This window comes from Xyrauchen texanus, chromosome 2 (genome assembly GCF_025860055.1).
Source record: "Xyrauchen texanus isolate HMW12.3.18 chromosome 2, RBS_HiC_50CHRs, whole genome shotgun sequence".
Classification (NCBI taxonomy): Eukaryota; Metazoa; Chordata; class Actinopteri; order Cypriniformes; family Catostomidae; genus Xyrauchen; species Xyrauchen texanus.
In genome coordinates this window covers 40,925,922-40,950,078 of record NC_068277.1, presented here as the reverse complement: position 1 = coordinate 40,950,078, position 24,157 = coordinate 40,925,922, and the positions used below count along the sequence as shown (strand labels likewise).

General features: G+C 37.9%; 1 protein-coding gene across 1 annotated transcript in view; it reads left to right on the top strand.

Moving 5' to 3' along the window:
- Positions 1 to 23,086, top strand: part of itfg1 (integrin alpha FG-GAP repeat containing 1) — a 186,089-nt gene extending 163,003 nt beyond the window's left edge. Inside the window, exons 15-18 of the mRNA XM_052149066.1 lie at positions 2,779 to 2,903; positions 13,376 to 13,455; positions 14,285 to 14,402; positions 21,165 to 23,086. Coding sequence (XP_052005026.1) covers positions 2,779 to 2,903; positions 13,376 to 13,455; positions 14,285 to 14,402; positions 21,165 to 21,224 — 383 coding nt within the window. The 3' untranslated portion in view covers positions 21,225 to 23,086. The remainder of the gene's footprint in view (positions 1 to 2,778; positions 2,904 to 13,375; positions 13,456 to 14,284; positions 14,403 to 21,164) is intronic.
- The last annotated feature ends 1,071 nt before the right edge of the window (positions 23,087 to 24,157 follow it).

The following is a 24,157-nucleotide window of genomic DNA, read 5'->3' as shown; positions in this document are numbered from 1 at the left end:
CAATACACTGACCTTTCCTCAGATGGGGACTTGTGTGTTATCACTACAGCAGTTATTTCAGTACATCAAGCATCCTTACTCTAAAATCTGAAGCCTGGAGTAAGACCTAAAGTATTAGCTATTGCATGTCGTTTTGTTCAGCACAGACAGTCTCTTGCTTGACCACAGAATCATTCATTAGAGCAATGTAGTTCTTATGAAATGTACTACAGAGACACACCTGCATAATTACAGGGATTGTAGATCATAATTGGTACTAACGTCACATGTTTCAGTGCCATTAGAAAGTGTTGATTATAGTGTGATGATAATAGTTCATACAGTTTGGACTACTGCAGATCTTTTAGCTCCATGGTTTTCAAACTGGGAGGGGGTTGCATGCACCAATGCATGTCAGGGGAGTTGTGGAGAAAGATGATAAATGCACCAAGTAAAATAAAAGATAATAAAAATGTATTGTGAAGATAAATTAATAGCTTAATAGACCATAGTCCAGATTAATGGGCCATAGCTTAATACTGTTAAGCCCATGCACATCATGCCAGAGTGCGTCCATCGTGTCTTCATGTGTTTGTGACAAGTGCAGTTTCACTTGAGACGAAGCTTGGCTCATGCGATGCAAGCTTATCACAAATATAGCCTAAAAAATCTGTTAAATTATCCCGTTGTTTTAAGGACAAGAATGTATTTAAAAAAATATGCAAAACAAATTTCATTTTATTAATAGAAATGTTTATAGCCGTTAATCATGCATCAGTATGATGCATTGGCGAATGAGTCTGTCAGACTGAATTTAAGGTTATTTATCATTTCTCTAATGCCCGAAATATTATGAATTTTGATCATATAACACTAGAGGACAAAACCTGATAAAAGTTCAAATAAGTTGTACTGCTGCTTTTAGTAGGAGAAATATATTTTTTACATTTAGCAAAGGCTAAATTTGTGATGGGGGCCTTACTGTTTAAGACGTTGATGTTTTGCTAAATGATGATGTTTTGCTAAATGAGTCAGTATCACTGTGATCACAGTTAATAGCCTTTAATTTTTCAATCATAAGTCCTTACATTTTTTAAAGGTGCACCAAGCTTTTTTCTCTCCATTCCACGAGGCTCCCCTAGCAGGAGTGCAGAATGTTTGTCTGTGTAAACATGCGCTAGACTGAAATAAACAGAGACATGGCCTATCTGTGAAAAACGTCAGTGTTACATGTGCAACTCCCATGTTGGCAAACAACCTTTATCCATGGGGTGTCGGCAGACACTGCAAATGAGTCCCCCTGGATTTTGGGGACCCTGGGCTTAATCCCAGGCAAATCTGTGCATTAACTATTAATAATACATAATTCAAATGATGTCCACTCGCATTTGATGAAGACTCCGGACATTTTAGTAGACTAGAAAAAAAAAAGAAAAAAAAGAGCAGGATCACCACCTTATGTAACTGTAGTTGTCATGTTGAGATAACAAGCACTCACAAGTCATATTTGAATCTCTCATGACAAACCATAATAATAGTATGAGATGGTGAAATCGTATGAGCTGGCTCGCACAAAAATGGTAACATTCACTCCCATAAAGACAAAATAAATGAACCAATGAACAATGTTATTAAGATTTCTACTAAGTTTAAATCCTAACATAAGCCTAACCATAATGTCAAAACCCTTACCCAAACTTCATATTTTTCATAAAATCCTTCATTACAGAGTTGTAAAGCATAAGCCAAACCAACCAGCTCTGGGGTAAATCTTGACATTACAGACTTCGTTTTGAGGCAAGAAATTATCTGAAAATCCAACAAAAAGACAAAGGTACAAGTCTGTGTACTTACCGTCTTTCATGAGGGCACGGAGTACAATCCCATGAACCATTGCGAATGACGAAATCAAAAATAAAACTATGGAAATATCTAAAACTATTTGTATTAGGTTGTTGATTATAAGTATGAAACAACATAGTTTACGTTTATTGCGAAATATTCCGATATACAAAAATATATTTTGAGAGTGCAAGGAGATCAACTTGTTTGCATCATTAACAGTGCGTCATGGGAGTGGGCGTTCGCTTCCAGGCTTATTTTGCAGGCTTTGTTCGTTGCGGTTCTCTGATTGGTGAAGACTTCTCTGCTGGACCATGGGTAATGTAGTTATTCAACAGTAATTCCGCTATTGAAGAGGATTTTTAAACAATAAAGTTGAAATAACGTAGATGGATGGCTTCAAAGGAAGCATATATCATTGATGAACAACACTAGTAGTTTGTGGTATGCTTTTAAGGTTTATAAGTTGGTGTTGAAACTCAACTCATGAGGGACTGGGCTTGGCTGGGAAGAACCCTTCAAATGTGACTTCTCTCTTTTTTTTATGGATGGATTTATGGATGACATTAATTGCGATTCTTTTTTTCTGTTTTCTTTTCCTATATCATCTTCTCCTCCCCTCCCTCACCTGTGCATGTCCTGTTCCATTTTTCTCTTACATTTTCCTCCCCCTCACACTCTGCTCTTCTCTCCTTCACCTTTTCACTCTTCAACCCTCAATCCCACTCTCTTCACTCCTACAATTACACTCCTCTCCATTCCTCCCCCCCTCTCTCTCTCTCTCTCTCTCTATCTATCTATCTATCTATATCTATATATATATATATATATATATATATATATATATATATATATATATATATATATATATATATATATATATATATATATATATATTTATTTATTTATTTATTTATTTCTCTCTCTCTCTCTCTCTCTCTCTCTCTCTCTCTGCAGCGGGGCAGCTCAGTCAGTCGGCTCATCTCTCTCTTCAGCTGCCCTACACCGTGCTCGGTCTGGGGCGCAGCGCCAACTTCCTGGATCACCTGTTTGTGGGCATCCCCCGGCCCCCTGGAGGGAAGGTACAGACATACATTCACACACATGTTCACACACACACACACACACACACACACACACACACACACACACACACACACGTTCAGCATATGGAGGAAGGAGGTGGTATTCATGGGTAGATGAGCCCCAGGAGAAGAAGAACATCCAAATGGCCTGGTTTACTTATATCTGCTCCCTAACTGTGTCTAAGAGGAGGAGAACATGTACTGCCATTCACAGTTGTCTGCTATTCTACAGTAATATATATATAATCAGTGGCAAAATCTCAGGGCCAGCAAAGCCTTCTCAGTCTGGCATAACTTGCCAAATAAATATATATTTTTCATCCTTTCATTCTCAGTAACTTTTTTCTATGTATTTTTAATCGCTTTCCACACTTAATTAATCTACAAACAAATAGAGAAAAATGAAGGTTTATCAAGTCGGAATTTATTCCTTGATGCTTACAAGCGAAGTGTGACAACTGTTTCACAAATCGCATGCACAAAGCAGCGTGTGAGTTTGAGCTCCACCCCATCAGGCCTTCAGAATTTCCACAGAATCCCTCAACAGTGCAAATGAATGAGTAAGTAAAGTCAGATTGTCAGAGTCATCAGCCAATCAGTTTAATTTATTTGTTCTTGATGGGTGTGGTCTCTAGGATATGTCCGGGTCAAGGCCTTCTAGTTGGCCTTGAGTGACGCAAGCAAGCTTTAAATGATGTAATTTGAAAGCGAAGAGCGCGAGATTGCCATAACTGACGCTATCGCCTTTGAGAAAGAGATCCTTATGGATTTAAAAACACAAGATGTTCTGCATGACCGTGTGATTGCTTAATTTATTAATCAGGAAAGGAGGACTGATTTTCACTTCAAGCTATTTGGTAAGAGCTTTTTGCATTGTTATAGCAACATCAGGAGTTTTCTAAGTGTAAGTTAGGCTGCTTGAGCATTCAGTGTCGAATCAAGTTTTGAAAAGTAGTGCTGCGTTCCATTCAACTCAGAAAATCAGATTTTACAACATCCTATTAGGAAAAGTGCAATGAAATGCATCTTTAAGTCAGAATTACAATTTGTTTTCCTGTGCAGAAATTCTCAACTCCGATTTCACCGAGATGCAGATGCATGATGTCACACAAACATGTCCACACTTAGGGAGATAAACATTCAATTTATTAAGTAATATCGATAATTTCCACATTACATGATATTAAAGCTTGTTTAACAAATGCCTGCAGAAACGGGTGTATAAAACATTATAATCTCTTTTGATAATCCTACACCTGAAGCACAAATTCTAGTGCTGCAGCATTGTTTATCAGTTGGGTTGCTAGGAGACATCTCTAATGAGAGTCAAACCCCTGCTAAGCTAACGGGAGTGTTGCAGTTTTGTTTCCTTAAAAGTAATCTTCCGAATATCGGAATCTAATGCAATTATGGTTGGCGATATCAAGTAGGAATAACCCACATCCAACTTGAATGGAATGCAGCATGTGCCCTGACTAACCGTGTACCCTGACAAAACAAAATTTATTGCAAGCAACATTTAAATAGCAAATATTATTAGATCGATTTTTCCAGGTATTATAGACCTCATTGGTAGATTCATATGAAAAATGATTTTTGAATGTCTGTTCAGGTTCATTTCACAAAACAATCATGCTTAAGTTAAAATTAGGCTTGTTTGAACATTAAGTGTAATTTCAAGTTCTGGCTTTCGTGCTTGGACGTCTTTTTAAAAGGTCAATTGGTATTACTAGATAGCTGCGCATTAAAATATGATGCCCAAAGGCATATAGTGTGCATTGTGAAACTGTGTTTTCGTAATGGTATGAATCACACTGAAGGCCTAGACTTTAAATGCATGGCCACCACATATATATATACTGTATATATGTTTGTTTGTTTGTTTGTTTGTTTATGTGTGTGTGTTTATCCATAATTGTCATATTCATCAGCTGATTAGAGTCATTTGCAGGACAACAGGATTTGCAGAATAACACATACATAACCATTCTTTCAACACTTTCCGAAATTATCTTCTCATCTTTTCATTCCATGATTCTGTCCATGTCTGGTTTTAGCTTTGTCTAAAATTCCCCCAGTGCTGCTCATTTTAATTTAAGGCATCTGCTTACTCTGCTGTCAGTGCACTAAACAGAGGTCTTTATCAAGCTGTGATTTAGAATTTGCAGATTTGATTTACCAACACACTCATAGCACCCATGGACACATGCATACATACACATACATACATTTATGAACCTTGTGCATGAGCGAGCCTCAAGTAAAGCAATTTGCCATGTTGTGATTTTCAAATCCTACAAAAACTAAAGGTAATGAGAGAGGAAGTCTCTGCCAGAAAGGTTTCTAACAAAAGCTCTGCATATTGGGTTGTTTTTCTGACACAGATGGATGTTTCTACACAGCATAACAGTTCCTGAATTTTCCTGCTGACAGCTCAGGTTTGAGCTCATGTAGTGAAAGGAAAGATGTTCAGCCTTCTCTATCAATTCTATATCTCTAATCTTTTACAACATCACAACAATTCAGGTTATCAAGTCAAAGGTATCTTCGAGGAAAATGCATTGCTCAGATGGAATCAGTGATGGTTCTAGACCATTTAACTGGGGTGGGCCAGGCTGGGGTCAGTTGTTCTTTTAGGGGACAATCCCATTATACCTGAAATATACAATGTAGAGCTGCTGACATCACCGTGACAACCGCCCCACTGCAGAGTTCCACAAGCGGTTATGCACTTGACGTAATTATATCAACTTACATAAAAGACCTTGCGAAAACCTTAAATAAAACCTGAAATTATGTAATTTAAGGAGTCTAGTTAAGTATTATCTCCTTAGTAACTTTGTTATGGATTCTTCATCCTAGGAACGTATTAATTTTCCGTTTTTAATAGACTTCTTGATTTTGCACTACATAGCACATTGTTATGGCAATGGCGTATTCATAACGGTAGATACGCATTTAGAACACAACACAAGCCAAGTGCTCATCTACGACTCAGCATAGTGTTTTGTTTTCAGTTATGTTGATGCGCACACTACCAGACTGATCGCAGATTAGGTGTATCCACTACACGTTAATTTGTCCTCGACTTAAGTTACAATCCCAAAATTCCTTCACAAACCTATGCGCAGGAGAGTTTATTCTTGATAACATGTCAACATCAACTTGAAAGAAAGGGCTCTTGACCATTTATTTGCTCTTTCTATAAGGGTGCACACTAGCACTCGAGTGACGTCAAAGTTCGGTTTGTTTGGATAATGTAAACGCTGTTTTCCAAACACTGGTGTGCACCCACGAACTGCACTCGGGGCCCCATGAAAAGGTGGTCTGGGGTACAATTCATGTGAACTCCAGTATGGTTTGCTGCTGATATGAACACAATCATACCAAATTGCGGAAGTGAACCACTTGCGATGGGGTATAATTTGCACTTTGCAGACTTACAATCACAGTTATTATGGTTGTGGCGAGCAGGGTGGTGCTGAGTGGCGTCTGGGCAGAGTGAGGCCAGGAAGATAAGTGGCGAATGAGGTCCACCTATGTGCCACACCGGTCTCGTGTTCCAGTGAGGGGCGGTGGTAGTACGTAAGGAGAGGAGACGGCGGCAGACGGGAGAGAGAGAAGCACAAAGTTGTCTGTGTGTGTGTCAGTGTGGTGTATGCTGAAAAGCAAACCTTTTGTGTACGGCTGAAAAGTGCAACAATAAATGTCTGCGTGTTTTGTCAAGCCGGTCCCAGCTTCCTCTTTCCACGAATTGCTACAATGGTATAATGCAGTTCTTCTACCTGCTTGTGTCCAAATAACACCGCCTATAGAGAGCAGCTCACATTCTTCACATCTCTTCCAACGCATCCGCAGGCTTGCGGCAGACAAATGCTACTATTCATCACATCATTACACATTCAATGCATTCACGGGAGACAAACATGTGTTTTTCTTTGCATGGCAAGTTTTCGTGGTAGATCCAAAGAGGCAAACTTTAATACTTCACTTAACACAGTGACATCCTCTCGAGTTGTTACCTAGTTAAAGTGGTAAACAGCTGCCGCTTCATGTTGATGGCGTAATCGGACCACAAATAATATGATGTGAATAGAGACTAGCGGGGGCTGGGGGAGGGTGAGGAAACTAACTATGGTTTGGTCCAAGCAATCGAACAAAGACGGGATAAATCCTCACAATACTATTACTGGATCATTTTATTCAACAAGGTTTTTCTTCTTCTTAAACATTGACAGCACATTGGTAATATCTTGCAGTGTTGTTTATTTCTCATCATATTTTTGTCAACAATGTTTGAATACAAATTTTTATATTATACTCATGATCTCATCTTTGTAACGGAATCAAACAACACCTCAAAGATTTTTGTCAGTAATTTTGTTGATGAGACTAACATGTTCTTTGATGTGTATTCGGTGCACCTGGAAGCATCATAACTCAAGCAAGATTCCCGCAAATACCGGACAATGTTACTTTTTTCCTTTCAAAATAAATTAAAAGCTTCAGGCAATCGAAAGCTTCCAGCAAAGGTATTTAATTAAAATATTTAATTATTGTCCAGCAGTTTAGTGATATTTAGTTGTGTTGAGTTCAGCAATATTAATAGAATCTTACAATCTGGAATATTTTTATCCATTGACATGTACATGTTCCTGACATGGGCTGTATGGTGCCATAACAGATGTTAACCAATGCAAAAACTTTTGTATTCATGTCATTTTCGGTATTTTGTGATATTTTTCAAAGGGTTTAATTTTTATTTTGTGTTAAATTAAGCACTTTTAAAATTTTATCCACAATAAATGCGTAATTTGAACGCACCACCTCCCCGCAACAGCGCTAATACAATGTTCAAGTATCCCACTGTAAGCAACTCTAAGCTTGTCATTTCGTTTTTTAGAATGCTTATGCTGTGAATTGATATACTAAGCCTATATACACTACTGGTCAAAAGTTTTGAAACACTCTCATTCTTTATTATAAAATTTATTTATGTTTTTCACATTTTACAATAATAATAAAGTCATCAAAACTATGGAATAACATAAATGGAACTATGAGAATTACGTTGTGACTAAACAAAATCCAAAATAAATCAAAACCGTGATATATTTTAGCATCTTCTAGGTAGTCACCCTTTGCGTAGAATTTGCAGACATGCGCTCTTGACATTTTCTCAGCCAGCTTCTTGAGGTATCACCCTGGGATGCTTTTAAAACAGTATTGAAGGAGTTCCCATCTATGTTGGACAAACTCTGGTACGGTTCGATTGATATATGAACGCAACATGGACCAAAGACATCTAATCGGACCAAAAACAGGAAGTAATTTCCCTAATACTGACCTCAAGCATACCTGGTTCTTCTCATCATAGGAGCTATGTTGCCCATTATAGTTTGGTACAGGCGTCGAAAACGCCGTCAGCCGTCCTTGCAGCATATCTTTGTTTGTGCGTGCGACAGAGGAATTTCTGGTGTTGTTTTGATTCCTTTACACATTTTATTAACTCTTCATTTGTTCTCAGCTGGTAAAAATACCACCATATATATACAGTATCTTACAAAAGTGAGTACACCCCTCACATTTCTGTAAATATTTATATCTTTTCATGTGACAACACTGAAGAAGTGACACTTTGCTACAATGTAAAGTAGTGAGTGTACAGCTTGTATAACAGTGTAAATTTGCTGTCCCCTCAAAATACAGCCATTAATGTCTAAACCGCTGGCAACAAAAGTGAGTACAGCCCTAAATGAAAATGTCCAAATTAGTCCCAAAGTGTCAATATTTTGTGTAGCCACCATTATTTTCCAGCACTGCTTTAACCCTGTTGTGCATGGAGTTCACCAGAGCTTCACAGGTTGCCACTGGAGTCCTCTTCCACTCCTCCATGACAACATCACGGAGCTGGTGGATGTTAGAGACCTTGTGCTCCTCCACCTAACGTTTGAGGATGCCCCACAGATGCTCAATTGCGTTTAGGTCTGGAGACATGCTTGGCCAGTCATCACCTTCACCCTCAGCTTCTTTAGCAAGGCAGTGGTCAGTGGAGGTGCGTTTGGGGTCGTTATGCTGGAATACTGCCCTGCGGCCCAGTCTCCGAAGGGAGGGTATCATGCTCTGCTTTAGTATGTCACAGTACATGTTGGCATTCATGGTTCCCTCAATGAACTGTAGCTCCCCAGTGCCGGCAGCACTCATGCAGCCCCAGACCATGATACTCCCACCACCATGCTTGACTGTAGGCAAGACACACTTGTCTTTGTACTCCTCACCTGGTTTCCACCACACACGCTTGACACCATCTGAACCAAATAAGTTTATCTTGGTCTCATCAGACCACAGGACATGGTTCCAGTAATCCATGTCCTTAGTCTGCTTGTCTTCAGCAAACTGTTTGAGGGCTTTCTTGTACATCATCTTTAGAAGAGGCTTCCTTCTGGGACGACAGCCATGCAGACCAATTTGATGCAGTGTGCGGTGTATGGTCTGAGCACTGACAGGCTGACCCCCCACCCCTTCAACCTCTGCAGCAATGCTGGCAGCAGTCATACGTGTATTTCCCAAAGACAACCTCTGGATATGATGCTGAGCATGTGCACTCAACTTCTTTGGTCGACCATGGCGAGGCCTGTTCTGAGTGGAACCTGTCCTGTTAAACCGCTGTATGGTCTTGGCCACCGTGCTGCAGATCAGTGTCAGGGCCTTGGCAGTCTTCTTATAGCCTAGGCCATCTTTATGTAGAGCAACAATTCTTTTTTTCAGATCCTCGGAGAGTTCTTTGCCATGAGGTTCCATGTTGAACTTCCAGTGACCAGTTTGAGGGAGTGTGAGAGCGATTAGGTGATTAAATGTGATCATTAATAGCTAGACTGCAGTCTACAGATGCAACCGGTGAATATGTCCTGTCAAATGTTTAATGTTAAAATCTTTATTGGGGAAAAAATCATTATAGATGTGTTAAGAATAGTTTAGAATATATAGATACAGTAGATAAGAGAAACTAGGTAAGTGAGCTCTCAGGTAATGGAACTTTGTACCTACTCATTTGTAAGTAAAATGCCCAAACATTTTATTCTGTGATTTAAACAGCCTTGCAATAACAGACTCATTAACAGTATTTGGTGAAGTATGACTCCTAATATGCATGCTTATACAACACAATTTCACCAAACAAAATTTTACCTGCTGCATTTTGAGCTTGAAATAAATTGTGGAAAGGAATCAGAACTTTATAAATTCTTTGTGACAACTATCAAACTTTTGATTTGTTGTGTTACCCAGAAACCAAACTGTCAGTACTAGCAAAAAATTTTTGTTTACCTCAAACAGATTCTGCATTAACGCAGTCGAAGGACATACTCAGATTAAGCAATATGTAATCTCATTATATTGTTAAACTAAATATAGAATCTTCATTCTATATTTTAAAAAGTTCCATCCTCTCCATTGCATAATCATAAGGCGAGGGTCACTCTATTAGCTGAACCCTTAAACACGTGGGCGCTGAGCTGCCCTACTTCTCTAAAACTCAGAACTGCAGTGGAGGCTCTCTGATTGTGAAAAGAGACAAACCCTTCTCATACTGCCTGTGCCCTTGGTTGACCTCAGCAGTAGGCAAAGGCTTGACTCCCATCCAAATATGACCCCATCCATTTCATTTACGAGACTCATCCACTCTCACTTAAGACACATGCTTCAAATAGCAGCAGCAGGACTAGTTCAGATCCCACACTCTTCTTTAGCTGCGCTTGTGTGTGCGTGTGTGTGTGTGTGTACAGGTTTGGGTGGTTTCCGAGGACATTTGTTTTTTAGGGTGTTATGCTATAAATGTGCTTTATGATGACATTTCTAGTGTCCCCATAATTGAAATTATTTAAAAAACATACTTAATGTTTTTTTGAAAATGTAAAAATGCAGAATGTTTTTTTTTTAGGGTTAGGTGACAGAATCTATAGTTTGTACATTATGTCTATGGAGAGTCCTCATAAGGATAGCTGCACCAACGTGTGTGTGCGTGTGTGCGTGCGTGCGTGCGTGCGTGCGTGCGTGCATGTGCATATAATAATGTAGCGGTATGATAAAGGTGTTGACGGAAATTAAAATCTGTACCCCTGGAGGATTCCCTCAAACAGATAATTTAATGTTTTCTACGAATTGCAAGTTGAAGAGGGAAAATTACCTTTGTAATTGATATTTCATAATACATTAAAGCTCCCAGAGACTTCCTTTCCTCTAATGAACTTTTTTAGCAAACAGCTGGGGGAATAGACGACTGTTGATGCTGCTTCATGTTTGGAGGCTTATTAACAGTTTGATGCACTAAAAATTATGCCATTTTCTCCAAGCGGAACGCTTACGACTCCGTCACGAATGAAAAGGCTGTTTTCATTTGCTCTCTCATATCTGCCATGTTTCAGTACTTAATTTTTATTAGTTTCTCTCTGAGATTGGAGTAAATATTTAACAAATTGGCAGCACGATTCTGCTACATAGAGAATTTAAGGTACACATCATAAGGGGAAGCCAACTGGGTTAGCAGTTAAGGGCACCAACACACTAGGGAAAGTTCTGACGGAGCATTTGCTGGATAGTAATGCATAAGGTCCATTTTGAAGGTGTGGAAAGAGCCTTTTAGTTTGAAATCAAGTGGATATCCAATTTGCATACAGCAAATTGGATATCCTGCCTCTCTGAGATTCTTATGAAATCAGTGCATTCGCAGCATTCTCTGATGCAGCGTAAACTCTAGGTGTGTAGGTGCCCTAATTTGATTGGCTTGTAACCAGTTTTGAGAGAACCATATCAGATTTTTTGCTTGTTTTGAGTAGCTTTCTCTGATTGGGCTCATCTATACTTATCGGTTGAAGTTATAGCACTGAAGTTTCATTTCATGTTCAGCATTCTGCAATATCTGTGCCTGAAGCACACTGAAAAAAAAAATATTTGTGGTTAATTAGATATAGAAGAAAAAATTAAGTACTTGAAAGTGAACTTGAAATTATTAAGTAAATTCTATTTTCTAATTATGAAGTAAATTTGTACTCAATTGAAGCATGTAAAAACGAATGCTCTAGCTTATAAGTAAATATTATTCATGATTGTTTGTTATCTTTACACGTTATCTTTACAACATGAATCAATCCTAAAGTAGAAAACCTGGTCATATTTATTCACTACATGTATTTGATTTGATGGTCAATAAAATAAATTTTACTTCACTTTTTGAAGCAGGTGTTCCAAGCTGTGTGCAACTGTGTATTAAAAAATTAAGTAAATATTGCTTGTCATCTATGAATCTACAGTTATAATACTTCCCTATTCATTGTTATACCTTAGAGTATATTGCATTATAACACAAGCAACATCTAATTTTAACACAGCGGAAGCTAATAAAGATAATCATATAAGTGCTGTCTAGTGTAAACAGTCAAAATACTTTATGATGTGATCATATTATAAGTGACCTTTGCCTACTTTTAGTTACAAAAGCAATATGTTCTTATAAACAGTCATAACATAAACTTGTAACATATAATACATACAAGTTATTTATAAAGTCTCCAAATAAGATGCTCAAACAATAAATAATAGAGTCCAGTACAGCATTAGTATAATAATTTTTTTTATTCTTGGGTGTAGATTGAACATGTGTGATCAACATGCATATTTCTTTCTAAAGAGAGAGTTTCTGATATATTTGTAATATATATTAAGTGTTTATTGTAATATCTTAAAATGTACATTGAACGTGTTCTTTTGTATTTTGTGCATGTGTAATGTGTAGAACTTCCAGTATGTCTTATAACCACTTAAACATTGCTTATAAATATCTTAATCCTTTAGTCACTTTACTTAAATCATACCTATTATATACTGTATTACAAATATATACAATATAACTTATGCAGGTAATTGCTTGTGTTATAATGATTATACTCTAAGGTATACCTATGAATAGGTAAGTGTTGTAGTGTATTATAATTGTGGCTCCAGTTATTTATGAGAAGTTGTAACATATTATATAAGGTGTATTATGAGACATTACTAATGCATTAGAATGCCTTTACAATGCATTATAAATATGGGCTTCATAGAAAGTGTTACCGTAATTCTTTTCAGTGCATTGCCCTACCTCTAGCTAGCCATTTTTTAGTTTAACAATATTAATGTCGGCCAAAAATGTCTGACAAGCAATGTTTGAATAGTGTATCAGTCGTTATTTACTTAGTGACAGCTAAAGATCCACACATATTATTAATAAGACCTTTTTTTCTTTACTTTTATAATGTACAGTAATACAATCTCCTGCAAATCTTCAGTCTACCACAGACATGACAGATCCGTTCTAATTCATGTTTGCCAAAGGATAGCTGCAGAAATGTAATGTGCTGTAATTTCCATAACATTCACTGGAGTATTATTCTCTCTCCCCACCCCCTATCTTCCCTCTTTTTCTCTTTTAGGAAAGGAAACAGGAGTGGACTGCTATCATTCCCAACTCCCAGCTTATTGTTATACCTTACCCACAGAATGAACCACGCAGGTACACACAAGCGCACACAAGTATCAGATCTCTAGTACAAACAGTATTTATGAATTTCCCCACAAATATAACATTTGTCAACACGTTGATTATCAATATCCACCAAACACCAGAGATGCAAATCCACAGATAACAAGCTAATGATAATAAACTTGTTAATTTAATTAAAAGCAGTTTCACACCAGCATAGCATCCATCACTAGACTTAATCAGGGCTGTGAGAAGGTGTTTCCTTAGGCATTAATATTTAATGTGTTTACCAGAGCTGGTGAAATGTATCTTAATGAAGCTGTCCACTAATCTTGATCATTAATATTTGAGCTGCTCACTTGATTTCTCGCTATTCCCCATGCACCATGCTCTGGCTTCGTCAGCTACCGTTTTGCTTTCAAACAATTCATAATCATGAACGGAGTATCTCTCCAGTAAATAAGAGAGCGTTCCATCTGTCTCATGCAATCTCTCCGTCTATTATTTTGTGAAGCTGCTCATTTTGATGTTCTGATGTTTCAGCTCGTTGGAGAGTGCGCGTCAGGGCTGATTATATTTAGCTGTCTCGGGTTCGTTGAGTCATCATATTAAAGCTCCCGAATGAAGTTACAATGTGCTAATAAGAGTTTTCTTCATTGCTGTAAAAACTCCATCTGTCGTTGTTTTGATAGTTTACACAGGTTCACTCAGTGTAATATCTTTATGTGCACTGTCAGATTTCATTTCAGAGTTTGGAGTGATGTTCAAAGTTTTCACTGAACTGAAGAGTCTGTTTTGTACATTTTTCCAAAAGTTGTGAATTATCTCTATTTTCTCTTTCTTTCTGTATCCCCTGCAGTTGGAGTGCAAAGCTCTACTTAACCCCCAGTAATATAGTATTATTGACCGCAATAGCATTGATTGGGGTGTGTGTCTTTATTCTCGTCATCATCGGGATACTGCACTGGCAGGAGAAGGTGAGATCTCTGATTTCTTTCATTTTTCCTTTTAATTTTCAGCTTTATATTCCTCTCACTCATCTTTTGGTTTCACTGATCTAACTAAGCCTAGCTTTCCATCACTCCTTCTACTACATCCCCTGTTTCATCTGTGGATCTGTTTGAAGCATGTATACTCCTGCATCTGTCAATCCTCTCTTCTTCCTCTGCGGCAAATGATTGTGACCTCACAGAGATGCACAAAAACACACACCTCAGTCTTTGCTGTGAACATGTGTGTGAAGATGTGAGCAGATGGGTGTGTCTGTGTGTGGCCCTGCCCTTGGGCTCTCGGAGGGTGCTCACACACACACACTGTTTCTAATTGCTTTGTTCTGTCCTTTCAGCATATCAAATCTGTTCCTCATTATCCCACACAACATGCACTCTAGGGTGTTAAGTGTGAATTTGTGTCTCTTTTTGTGAGAAGTTGACGGTTTCTTATATGCAATCCGTACCTCTGAATATGTGAAGTCTATACAGATCTACAAGTGTAACTAGGATTGCTCTGATACCAACGTTTTTGCTTCAGTACAATACCAGCCTTGGTACCTCTGTATCGATACTAAATCGATACTTTGGCAACAAATAAATAGCCTCAGGCTACTGATGAAATCACACAGAAAAGGACTTGATTCAAATAACTGCATAAAATTTAGCATTTTCCATAAAAAAAAAAAAATCAGTTAAATGTTATTATCAAAACAGTGTTCAAATGAATACAAAAATCTTTAAATCTTTAATCAAATAAAAATATAATAATTATTTTTCAACAAAAACATTTTCACAGTGTGCACTTTCAGTACACTTGTTTTGTGATATTGCTTACACGTAATAATAATAATTATTATTATTATTATAAATAAAAGTTATAATAATAATAAACCATTTGTTATTTTTGTTATTAGTAGAATTATTGCAATTTTTTGTCTTAATTTTTCTGTAATTTCACGCATTTGGTTAAACAGCGCTTTTATTTTGGTGGAACGTTTATTTTGAGTTTCTTTGAATTCTTTGAGTTCCTCTGGTGTGATTGTTTTTAATAGGGTTTTCATTCTAAATGAAATGCTGAAATACTGAAATATTTGCAAGCTGAGATCTCAGACCAGCACCGGAGGAGTTCATGTGAGTGTTCACAGCCGCTTATACACTAAACACGCCGCATTATGTGCATCACATGCAATCTGTTTATGCGTAGCAGCACCTCTCGTTAAATCTAAAGCATTCAGCGCATGCACACAGTATATTATTAAATTAAATTGCATCCTTTCACTGTTTAATGATTACACTTGGCCATATCAAGATTTTAATTTGATTAATTGTCAAATTGTTATTGATTTCATCTAATTAATGTCACATCTTGTAAAATTAGCAACAACAGGATGATATAGTACTGATGAATCTGAATTTATGTATTTTTCCCCGTTGTGAAGTCACGGAGCCTGAACCCAGTTACTGTGCCAAAAAACAACAAATGTATTTATTCTTTTAGTTATCAGACATCAGTGTTGGGTGTAATGTATTACTAAGTAATTCATTACTGTAAATTCTTTTTCATTGAAAAAGTAAAGTAAGGTGTGGCAGGGCGGAGGGCGGGGCCGGGTAGTGATTCTACACACCCGGTCCCTTATAAGGCTAATTAAGCCTCCGAGAGGGATAAAGGCCGACTGCGGAGGATTGTGCGGGAGAGAGACACAAACACACACATGACGGACAGCCCTGCCACATAAGGGATTACTCTTAATTTTTTAGTAATTTAATTGCAGTTACTTCTGACGTAATTGTGTTAAATGCTGTATAGACCATTCTATATAAAACAATAGTGAATTTAAAATCTAAATTTAACGTCTAATGTTAAAATGTACATTTTCTAATTTAGTGAAGCCCCCTTAAATTCGTTTATGGTAGACCTTTCTAGCATTTCAAAGTAAACTCTTTTGACCACAAGCCTGGACGGACTCATTCGATGCTAGCACAGACAACTCTAGGCGCATGCTCAGGTGACATGCCAGATGCACTCAGGTAAGGAAGGCTAAAAAACTGGGCTGCTTGCAGACAGTAAATGTGGACTGTGCTGATGGCGAAATTTGCGGCACCAGAAACTTAATAAAATGAGACGGTTCCCTTATATATTTATGAATTCGAGAAATAATATAGCTGAATATGGTGGCTGTAGGAATGGAAGTCCCACCTTACTGTTAAAAGAGCCAATTACTTTTTTGATGGAAACATTGCCTGTAATTATACTCAAGATCGCACATAGGCATTAACTGGACAAGCCTGAAATATAGCATTTTTTTTGGTGATCTTGGCTAAAGAAGTACAATTTATGAAACAGTTGTTTTCAGATTTGATTAATGATTTAAAATACATGATTTGATCTAGTGCTGCAAAAAGTAATCAATAAAATCGCTAATCGAAAATAATCTGCAAAAAATGTATTATCATTTGAAAATCTGATTAATTGATTGATCAAAGAAATAATCAAAGATTAATCAAATATCAAAATAATTGTTGAAGCCCAAATTTGATTGTGGTCTTGACCAACCGTTTTGGAGATTTCTGTCTTTCCCCATTCAAAGAGATGGAAGCTGTACTTTTATGAACAGAAAATAGCATCCCACAGGCTTTCAGGTGGCGTAGCAAACATGGCCACCGAGTGACCTAACCTTCTTTGAAGGGACTTTGGCAGTATGTGGGAAACCAAAGTATACTTCAGCCTTAAGTGGTACAACTTTACATTTGCATACAATGCATGTAAGGATTTACATCTGTCATTGGTTGCAAATGGCATTGTAATATGCAAATGGCCAAGACCTCCTTCAGGCATTTCCTATTTTTTCCTTTATATTCACTTTGTTAATAAATGCACCTATATATACTCACCAGCTCGCAACCACTCAAGTGTGCATGGAGTGATTTTTGTTTGTTTGTTTGGACACATTTGTGTACCTTTTAAGAGTAATTGTGTGTGTTCATCTCTTTGGAGGTCTCATGGCAGTCCTGGCTCTGCTCTTAGTGTGCATGTGTCTGTGAGAAGAGAAGAGCTGTTCTAGTGTTGGCGTCCTCTCAAAGCCATCTGCTGTGGGTGCCTGATTATGCGTGCTGAAAACCATAATTGCTCTCTGCTCAGGGAAGCGCTTCCCACTACACGACCTTCATTGGAGTTGACACTGCGTTAAAATATCATGCTGGCTCCATACCTCTCTTCTTCAGCTCTGCAATTATATGTTTGACAAAAGCGAAGAGAGAGGAAGAAAGAAAACATAGAGATGGAGCATTTTGCATCTTTGAAATTGATGTGGTTGATGGAGCATAGGGTTTCCTGGTGCACACATTCAGGTCTTGATTAGCATTGCTCACTTACTCTGTTATTAAAAGGTCAGGAAGCAGCTTCGTTCACCTCCGACTGTCTGAGAGGAACAACGCAGCTCTGACTCTCCTGAAGCCTTGAGCTGTGGAAGTTGCAGGAGGTCTAATATCGCAATACCAGACTGAAACACATTATCATTCTCCATTTCTCACAATCCACATGCAGCACAACTCGAAACATGCACTGCTTCTATTCATAGATACAGTTTGATTTGTGGAAATACTTATGCATGAAATTTCAAGATATCTATGACCATATTCCTTTACAAATCTGTGCTGTAGTAATGTCAGCCCCTTTTACACTGCATGACTTCCACACTCATGAGACCTCTCACGAAAATCCATGTTCTAATCAGACATGGCTTAAGACATCAGATATAACCAGTGCTTTCTGTTTCTTGGAGATGCCCTCCATCTTCATTGCTTTGTCCTACATTGTCAGCTTGTAATTGAAGTGGCTTTAGCAGATAAGAGAGGGCAACCTTTAGTGCCTGTGAAAATAGCATTTGGAGGGGACTCGGCAGATTGTTCCATCTTTCTGGACTGTTCCATTTGCATGTCAGCGAGAGGGGCACAATATTACAGAGAGATGAGACACAGTATTTCCTCTTTGCCCATTGATCCTCTATTCTACTTGCTCACAATGTCACAGACACAGGTAGGGTGTTCAACCATTTGCATGTTTGCATGAGGCAGGAACACACCGTGTCTAGCAGCTTACTTCCTGTAGACATCCTCAGTTCAGAAAAGGCATCAATGAAGAGATGAGGAGACTTGCTGCAACTGCTGCTACAACTCTGCACCTATCAACCGCCATTTTAAACCTGCAGCATAATGACAAACGAAATCGACTTTGTCTTTTTTGTTTTTTGTCAGAACATTAGAACAAGAATTAATTTAAGTGCTATTATAATATTATAAGCTTCACATTTCTGCCTTTAAACCTTCAAAAAATTTACACTATTCACTTCCATTGTAAATGCCTCACTGTAACCTCGATTTGTGAGGAGGAACGAATCAAAAAAAAGAATTTGTGCCGTTATGCCACAAATGCTGTCGAGCAAGCTTAACTTGCATTGAACCCGGAATATTCCTGCATAAAAACAATAAACAGTTCAATATTACATACATATAGTTACAGTCAGTTTGTTGTAAACAAACCTCAGCTTCATCATTAGATCAATATGACATCTCAAGCTCATCCTCAAACCGAGAATAAAGGAAAGCATGATTTTGACATGGAAAGGTCTGTTTGAAAATGCTTGAAAGTCAACATGACTGCATCTTATCTTCCATGCAGGAGACTGCGGATGCGTGCAGGTCATGTGAATGTCAGCTTGTCAGTTTATTGATGCTGTACTATAGGTTACCAACAGCTCCATCAGTACTTGAGTTGTGTGTATTCTTGAGCTTCTCAGAGCCTTGAGGTGTGCTTGTTGGAGAGCGTGTGGGCTGTGGGCTTCAGGTTGCATTGGTGCAACGCCACCAAACATCCCAACATAATATAAATGTCTTTTTGTCATCAACCCTGGAAACCGCCCTTTGGACTGTGCTAGAAAATATGTTATTATAAGATGCATCATTATATGTTATTGTTGACAGTCGATCTGACAAAGACCTTACTTATTAGATGCTCTGTGAAGAATTAAAATGTCCAACTGCTTTGAGTCTTGCTTTGTAGTAACAAAGTCCCTTTTAATGCAAGTCAGTCTACTCAGCAGCCATCTTAGGAATGCTCCCAGGCAGCTATTTTCTATGGATACAAGTGGCATAAAAGTACAGCTCCAAACTATTTGAATGGGAAAAGACCAAAATCTCCAAACTTGTTGGTCAAGATTATGATCAAAGGACATATTGCAAATCAGCAGTAAAATCTGACAACAATAAATTGTGTTTTTTTTTTTTGTTTTTTTTTAGCTTAGATTATGCTAAAGAATGCTACTTTTCAGTCTGGTCTAGCTTGAACACATTCTTGAGTTAAGCTCCACTTTGGGCTAAACAGTCTGGTAGTAATCCTGATCTTGAAGGAGCGTAAAAGCCTATTTTTGTCTTTTTGCAATTAAAGTCAAGCACTCATAACAGAAAAATCAATGAGTCTGGTACTTTGCCTAAGACTCAAAGAGTATGTTTCCCAGTTCTTCATGTGCACTAAAACCTCAATTCGCAATGAAAGCCTTCATCGGTGAATAATGATGTTGAAATGAGTCAGCACTGTAAAATATGCTAAATGAGACAAAGTATAGTGTTATACATCATAGAGTAGATATCATCTGGCCACTCAGTCAGTGCCTCGGGTTCCTTTTCCAAGGTCCTGATTCTCTGTGGACATTTAAAATCCCAGAGCACTTCTCATAAAGAGTAGGGGTGAAACCATTGGCCCTTATCAATCATGGCCTCCTTCCCCATCCATAAATTGGCTCTTTAGCTCTGTTCTCTTTTCTCCACCAATAGCTGGTGTGTGGTGGGAGTACTTGTGCACTATGGATGCCGTCGCATCATCTTGGATGCTGCACACTGGTGGTGGTTGAGGAGAGTCCCCTGAAGCGCTTTCAGTGTAGTGTCAGAAAAAGCACTATATAAATGTAACATTCATTCATTCATTCGACTGCTGTCAAATAATTCAAACATTTGTTCAGTAAGCCAGAACCAAAGAATCAAACCACAAGAAATTCCTTAATGTCCGTGTCAAATATGATCTTGCCTGACCCGTTTCAGAAGCTTATGTCACCTCTCTGTTGATTTTTTCTTTCTAAAATAGATATGCCAAAAACATCACCATTAATCTAAATTTAATATAATTTCCCAACAAAAAGTTATTTGTTATTTCTAAAAGTGAGGGGGACATGTTCCCCTCAGTTATAATGATTTCAACACCTCTGATTTTCACAGTTTCAAGGGAAGGAATACGCACCTTCCGCTAAAAATACATCCAGGTGACCCTTACGGAACAGGAGAGCCAATTCACAAGTGCCTCACAGAGGGACCCAGTGTGTGAGTCACTCATGCTAGCTGAGAATAGACACAATTTTTGCCATCACTGAGACTGATAATCACTGTGCACGCACACACTTTCCAGGCTTGGCAGTGTGTTATTATCAGTCTCAGGCAGCAAGTGTCTGGTGTTGGCTCTATCTGTGATCGCACACTGAGGTATTTTGCTGTGGTAAAGTGTGCCATTGTGTGTGTAATGAGATCTCTGTCTGTGTCTCTCTCGCTTTGTGTCTGTCCTTTCCTATAACAATGAATCAAACACCATTGTATTGTGTTGCCATTCAGCTCACCAGCAAGGTTAACATGTGAGACCCAGATTCTCGGGATTGTGAAATTACAGAGAGCATGTAGCCATATCTGATTGTTTCTCGGTTACAGAAAGCAGATGACCGGGAGAAGAGACAGGAGGCCCATCGCTTTCATTTTGATGCCATGTGAGAATTTGGAAAGCATCACAAGTAAACACGGAGAAGATCAGCCCTGCTTTCATTTCATCTAATGGTTACTTTAATTTGCTCCCACACTGGAGCTTTTTATGCATTTATAAATGCATGCAACCAGAGGAATCAAAATGAGTCATTTCTACTGGATGTGTTGATGTCTGAAGAGGTTTTCTTTTTTTTCTTTTTTATTGTCATGATGATGGTTTACATGAACCTAAACACATAAGGATGTTTGCACATTGAGAAGAGGGAAATAATTAGATGTACCTTTCAGTGCCATTTGTATAATTTGGTTTGGCATAAATATGTTGTTAGAATAGTCTTTCTTTTCCCACATTGTTAAAGTAACACTGGTAAATATTATAACGATCGTAAATAACATGTGGGCTGAAATAGAACTGGTTATTTCCTCTTCGTTTCATCTCATGTTTTGGATATGTATATGGTACATTTTGAAGGATTTAAGCACTTGTCTGTCTTTACGTGTAAGGATGTGCCTGTGTGTGATAGATTGTTTATTTCACTGAATTCCTTTACTAAATAAACACTTGGAATCTAGGTGCTACATGTGTAAATTGGCATATTTAGCTACATAGTACCAGGCCCTTTTCTGCATGTTCACAATGTTATTTGCTGTAAACTGATTTTATTTTAACATTTAACTTTAGGGTTTGAAAAAAAAACGCTTGAGATGATAAAAATGGCATCACTCTGCTTCCATAACGTATAGCATTTACAATCAACAGTTTGTGCCAACAACTTTTGAGTGTTTCCCCAGACAATTTAGTGTTAGCTCCTTGCTGTAGCAGCACAATTTACTCGGTTGCCATTAGATAACTAAGAAATGCAACACTCTAAAGCAAGTCAAGCCTAACCTAAGTAGTGTCCATTGCTCGTAGTCAACAAAGCAGGTTTCTCTGTTTCAGCATGAACTGTCCTCTATATTTACTTTCTAGTAATTCCCCTGTGTGTCGTTCATTCCTAGATTGTCTTCTTTCCATTTTATGGCACCATTTGCAATATTAAAACTGGGTTGTTGTTTTTTCCATCATCACTGATGCCTTCATTCAGGTATTTTCCTTGATTTCTAAGTTGTGTTATTTATTTCTTCCTGTTTTTTAAAACATGTGCTACTGAAAAATGTTCAGTGTGAAGCGTTTGTTCTTCCTGTATGTGAATATATCCGACAGATGCTCTGATCCATGCATTGATTTATGCTAATCTCTTTTACCTTTATATGGTGTTATTGTGTCGGAAATTCACGTTAAGTGATATCACTTTCCAAATCAATTGTCGAACCACCAATACCATACAGCTGCATACTAGATCTAGCATGCAATTCTTGCAGATGGTTTGCACAAATTGTTTCTGGTCAGGTGCATATTTGTCCTAACAGGTTCTGCATCTGTGCTCTGTTTTAATTATTAATGAATCACTCTCGACGTGTGTTGAATTGGATTGACATGCTGTTTGTCATTTGGTTCTCTTTAAAATTATGTGTTGAGAATAAACATGACCAAATGCTTTATTACCTTGACTGTTCGTCTCAAGTTGTGACCAGTCAGAAGGTGGTACTAGTCTTCATATGCAATGATTTCAAACCATGCGTTTTAATTCACATAGTTCATACCTTTCACGGTAGATGCTATTGTAAGTAGAATATCAACAGATTATTTATATAAAGTGGTGACTAAGGTAGGGGCTTTGCGAGGAGGAGGCTTCAGGGGCTTAAGCCCCTGATATATTGTCCCAAGCCCCTGATCATTTTTTAAAGATTGTTTCAGAATGTTTTATGACTTTTACTTTGTTCACGCAGTAGTCCGTCTGTCCGTAATTAAAAGCAGTGGGCGATAGCTGTGGTAGATTACAATTTGCTGCAGAAACGACTGTCAGCTGGGTTATAAAGCCCTCACATTTACAGTAAGCTGTTGAACACTACTTGTTCAGGCCATTATTTGGGACTGCTGTCACTCGGCAGGTTTCAAACCATCATTGTTTCAAACCAACAGAGTGTTTCAGACAGAGGGTGAAAAGGGGTGCTACAGCAATGTACCGTATGAGAAAAATAATGTGTTTTTTAACATTAAAGCATGTAAACCTATTCTAGTAGACCCCCAAAATAAAATTATGAACCTGTAAATGAGCAGAATATGGGCTCTTTAATGAAATACGTTATACATTTATAAGCCATATAAATTCCTGTACATCGCAATGGAACATTGTTCTTGTAAATTGTAAAGAGCTACTGTAAATATTTGAAATATTTTATCTAGGTTTGATTTAACCAGTTGGGTCGCTGTCTGATAACATCAGTTATTGTAACATTGTTGCGCAAATTGCATGTTCCTACTTGAGCTCAGCAAGCTAGCCAGATAAATAGATTTCATGAAGCCACAGATAAATCAGAGATTAGTTGGCTAGCTTATGGCACCACAGTTAATTAACCACTTTTCACATATTAATATGCTTGTAGGACATTGCTTGGAGTATGCTACATATATAGGTTGACATTTTAAACCATTTTATAAATTATATTTTCAGATGTGAAGACATACAGAAAATAAATACATTTTTCAAATGTATAACATAATGTAAGTTACGTTATGCAAGTATTCCTGTTAAAACGATTATTTCAGGCATTGTAAGGAAAAACAGTCCCTCGTGTTTTTCAATCCTAGCAATGCCCCTGGACTGAGGGTTGTCGTTTGTCACACATAATGGAAGTCAAAAAGTAGGCTATTCTGCCATATATATAACCCAACTATTCACATAAGTGTAAATTAATAGTTTTGCATCACTACCATCATCCTGATGCTGTCGCCGTAGTGAAACATGCACCTTAACCCTTAAATGGATACCTCAGGTCTTTAGTGTCCCGGGACCTCATTCCATCCCCTGTACCTCATAATTTTTTTGAAGTTGTGCCCA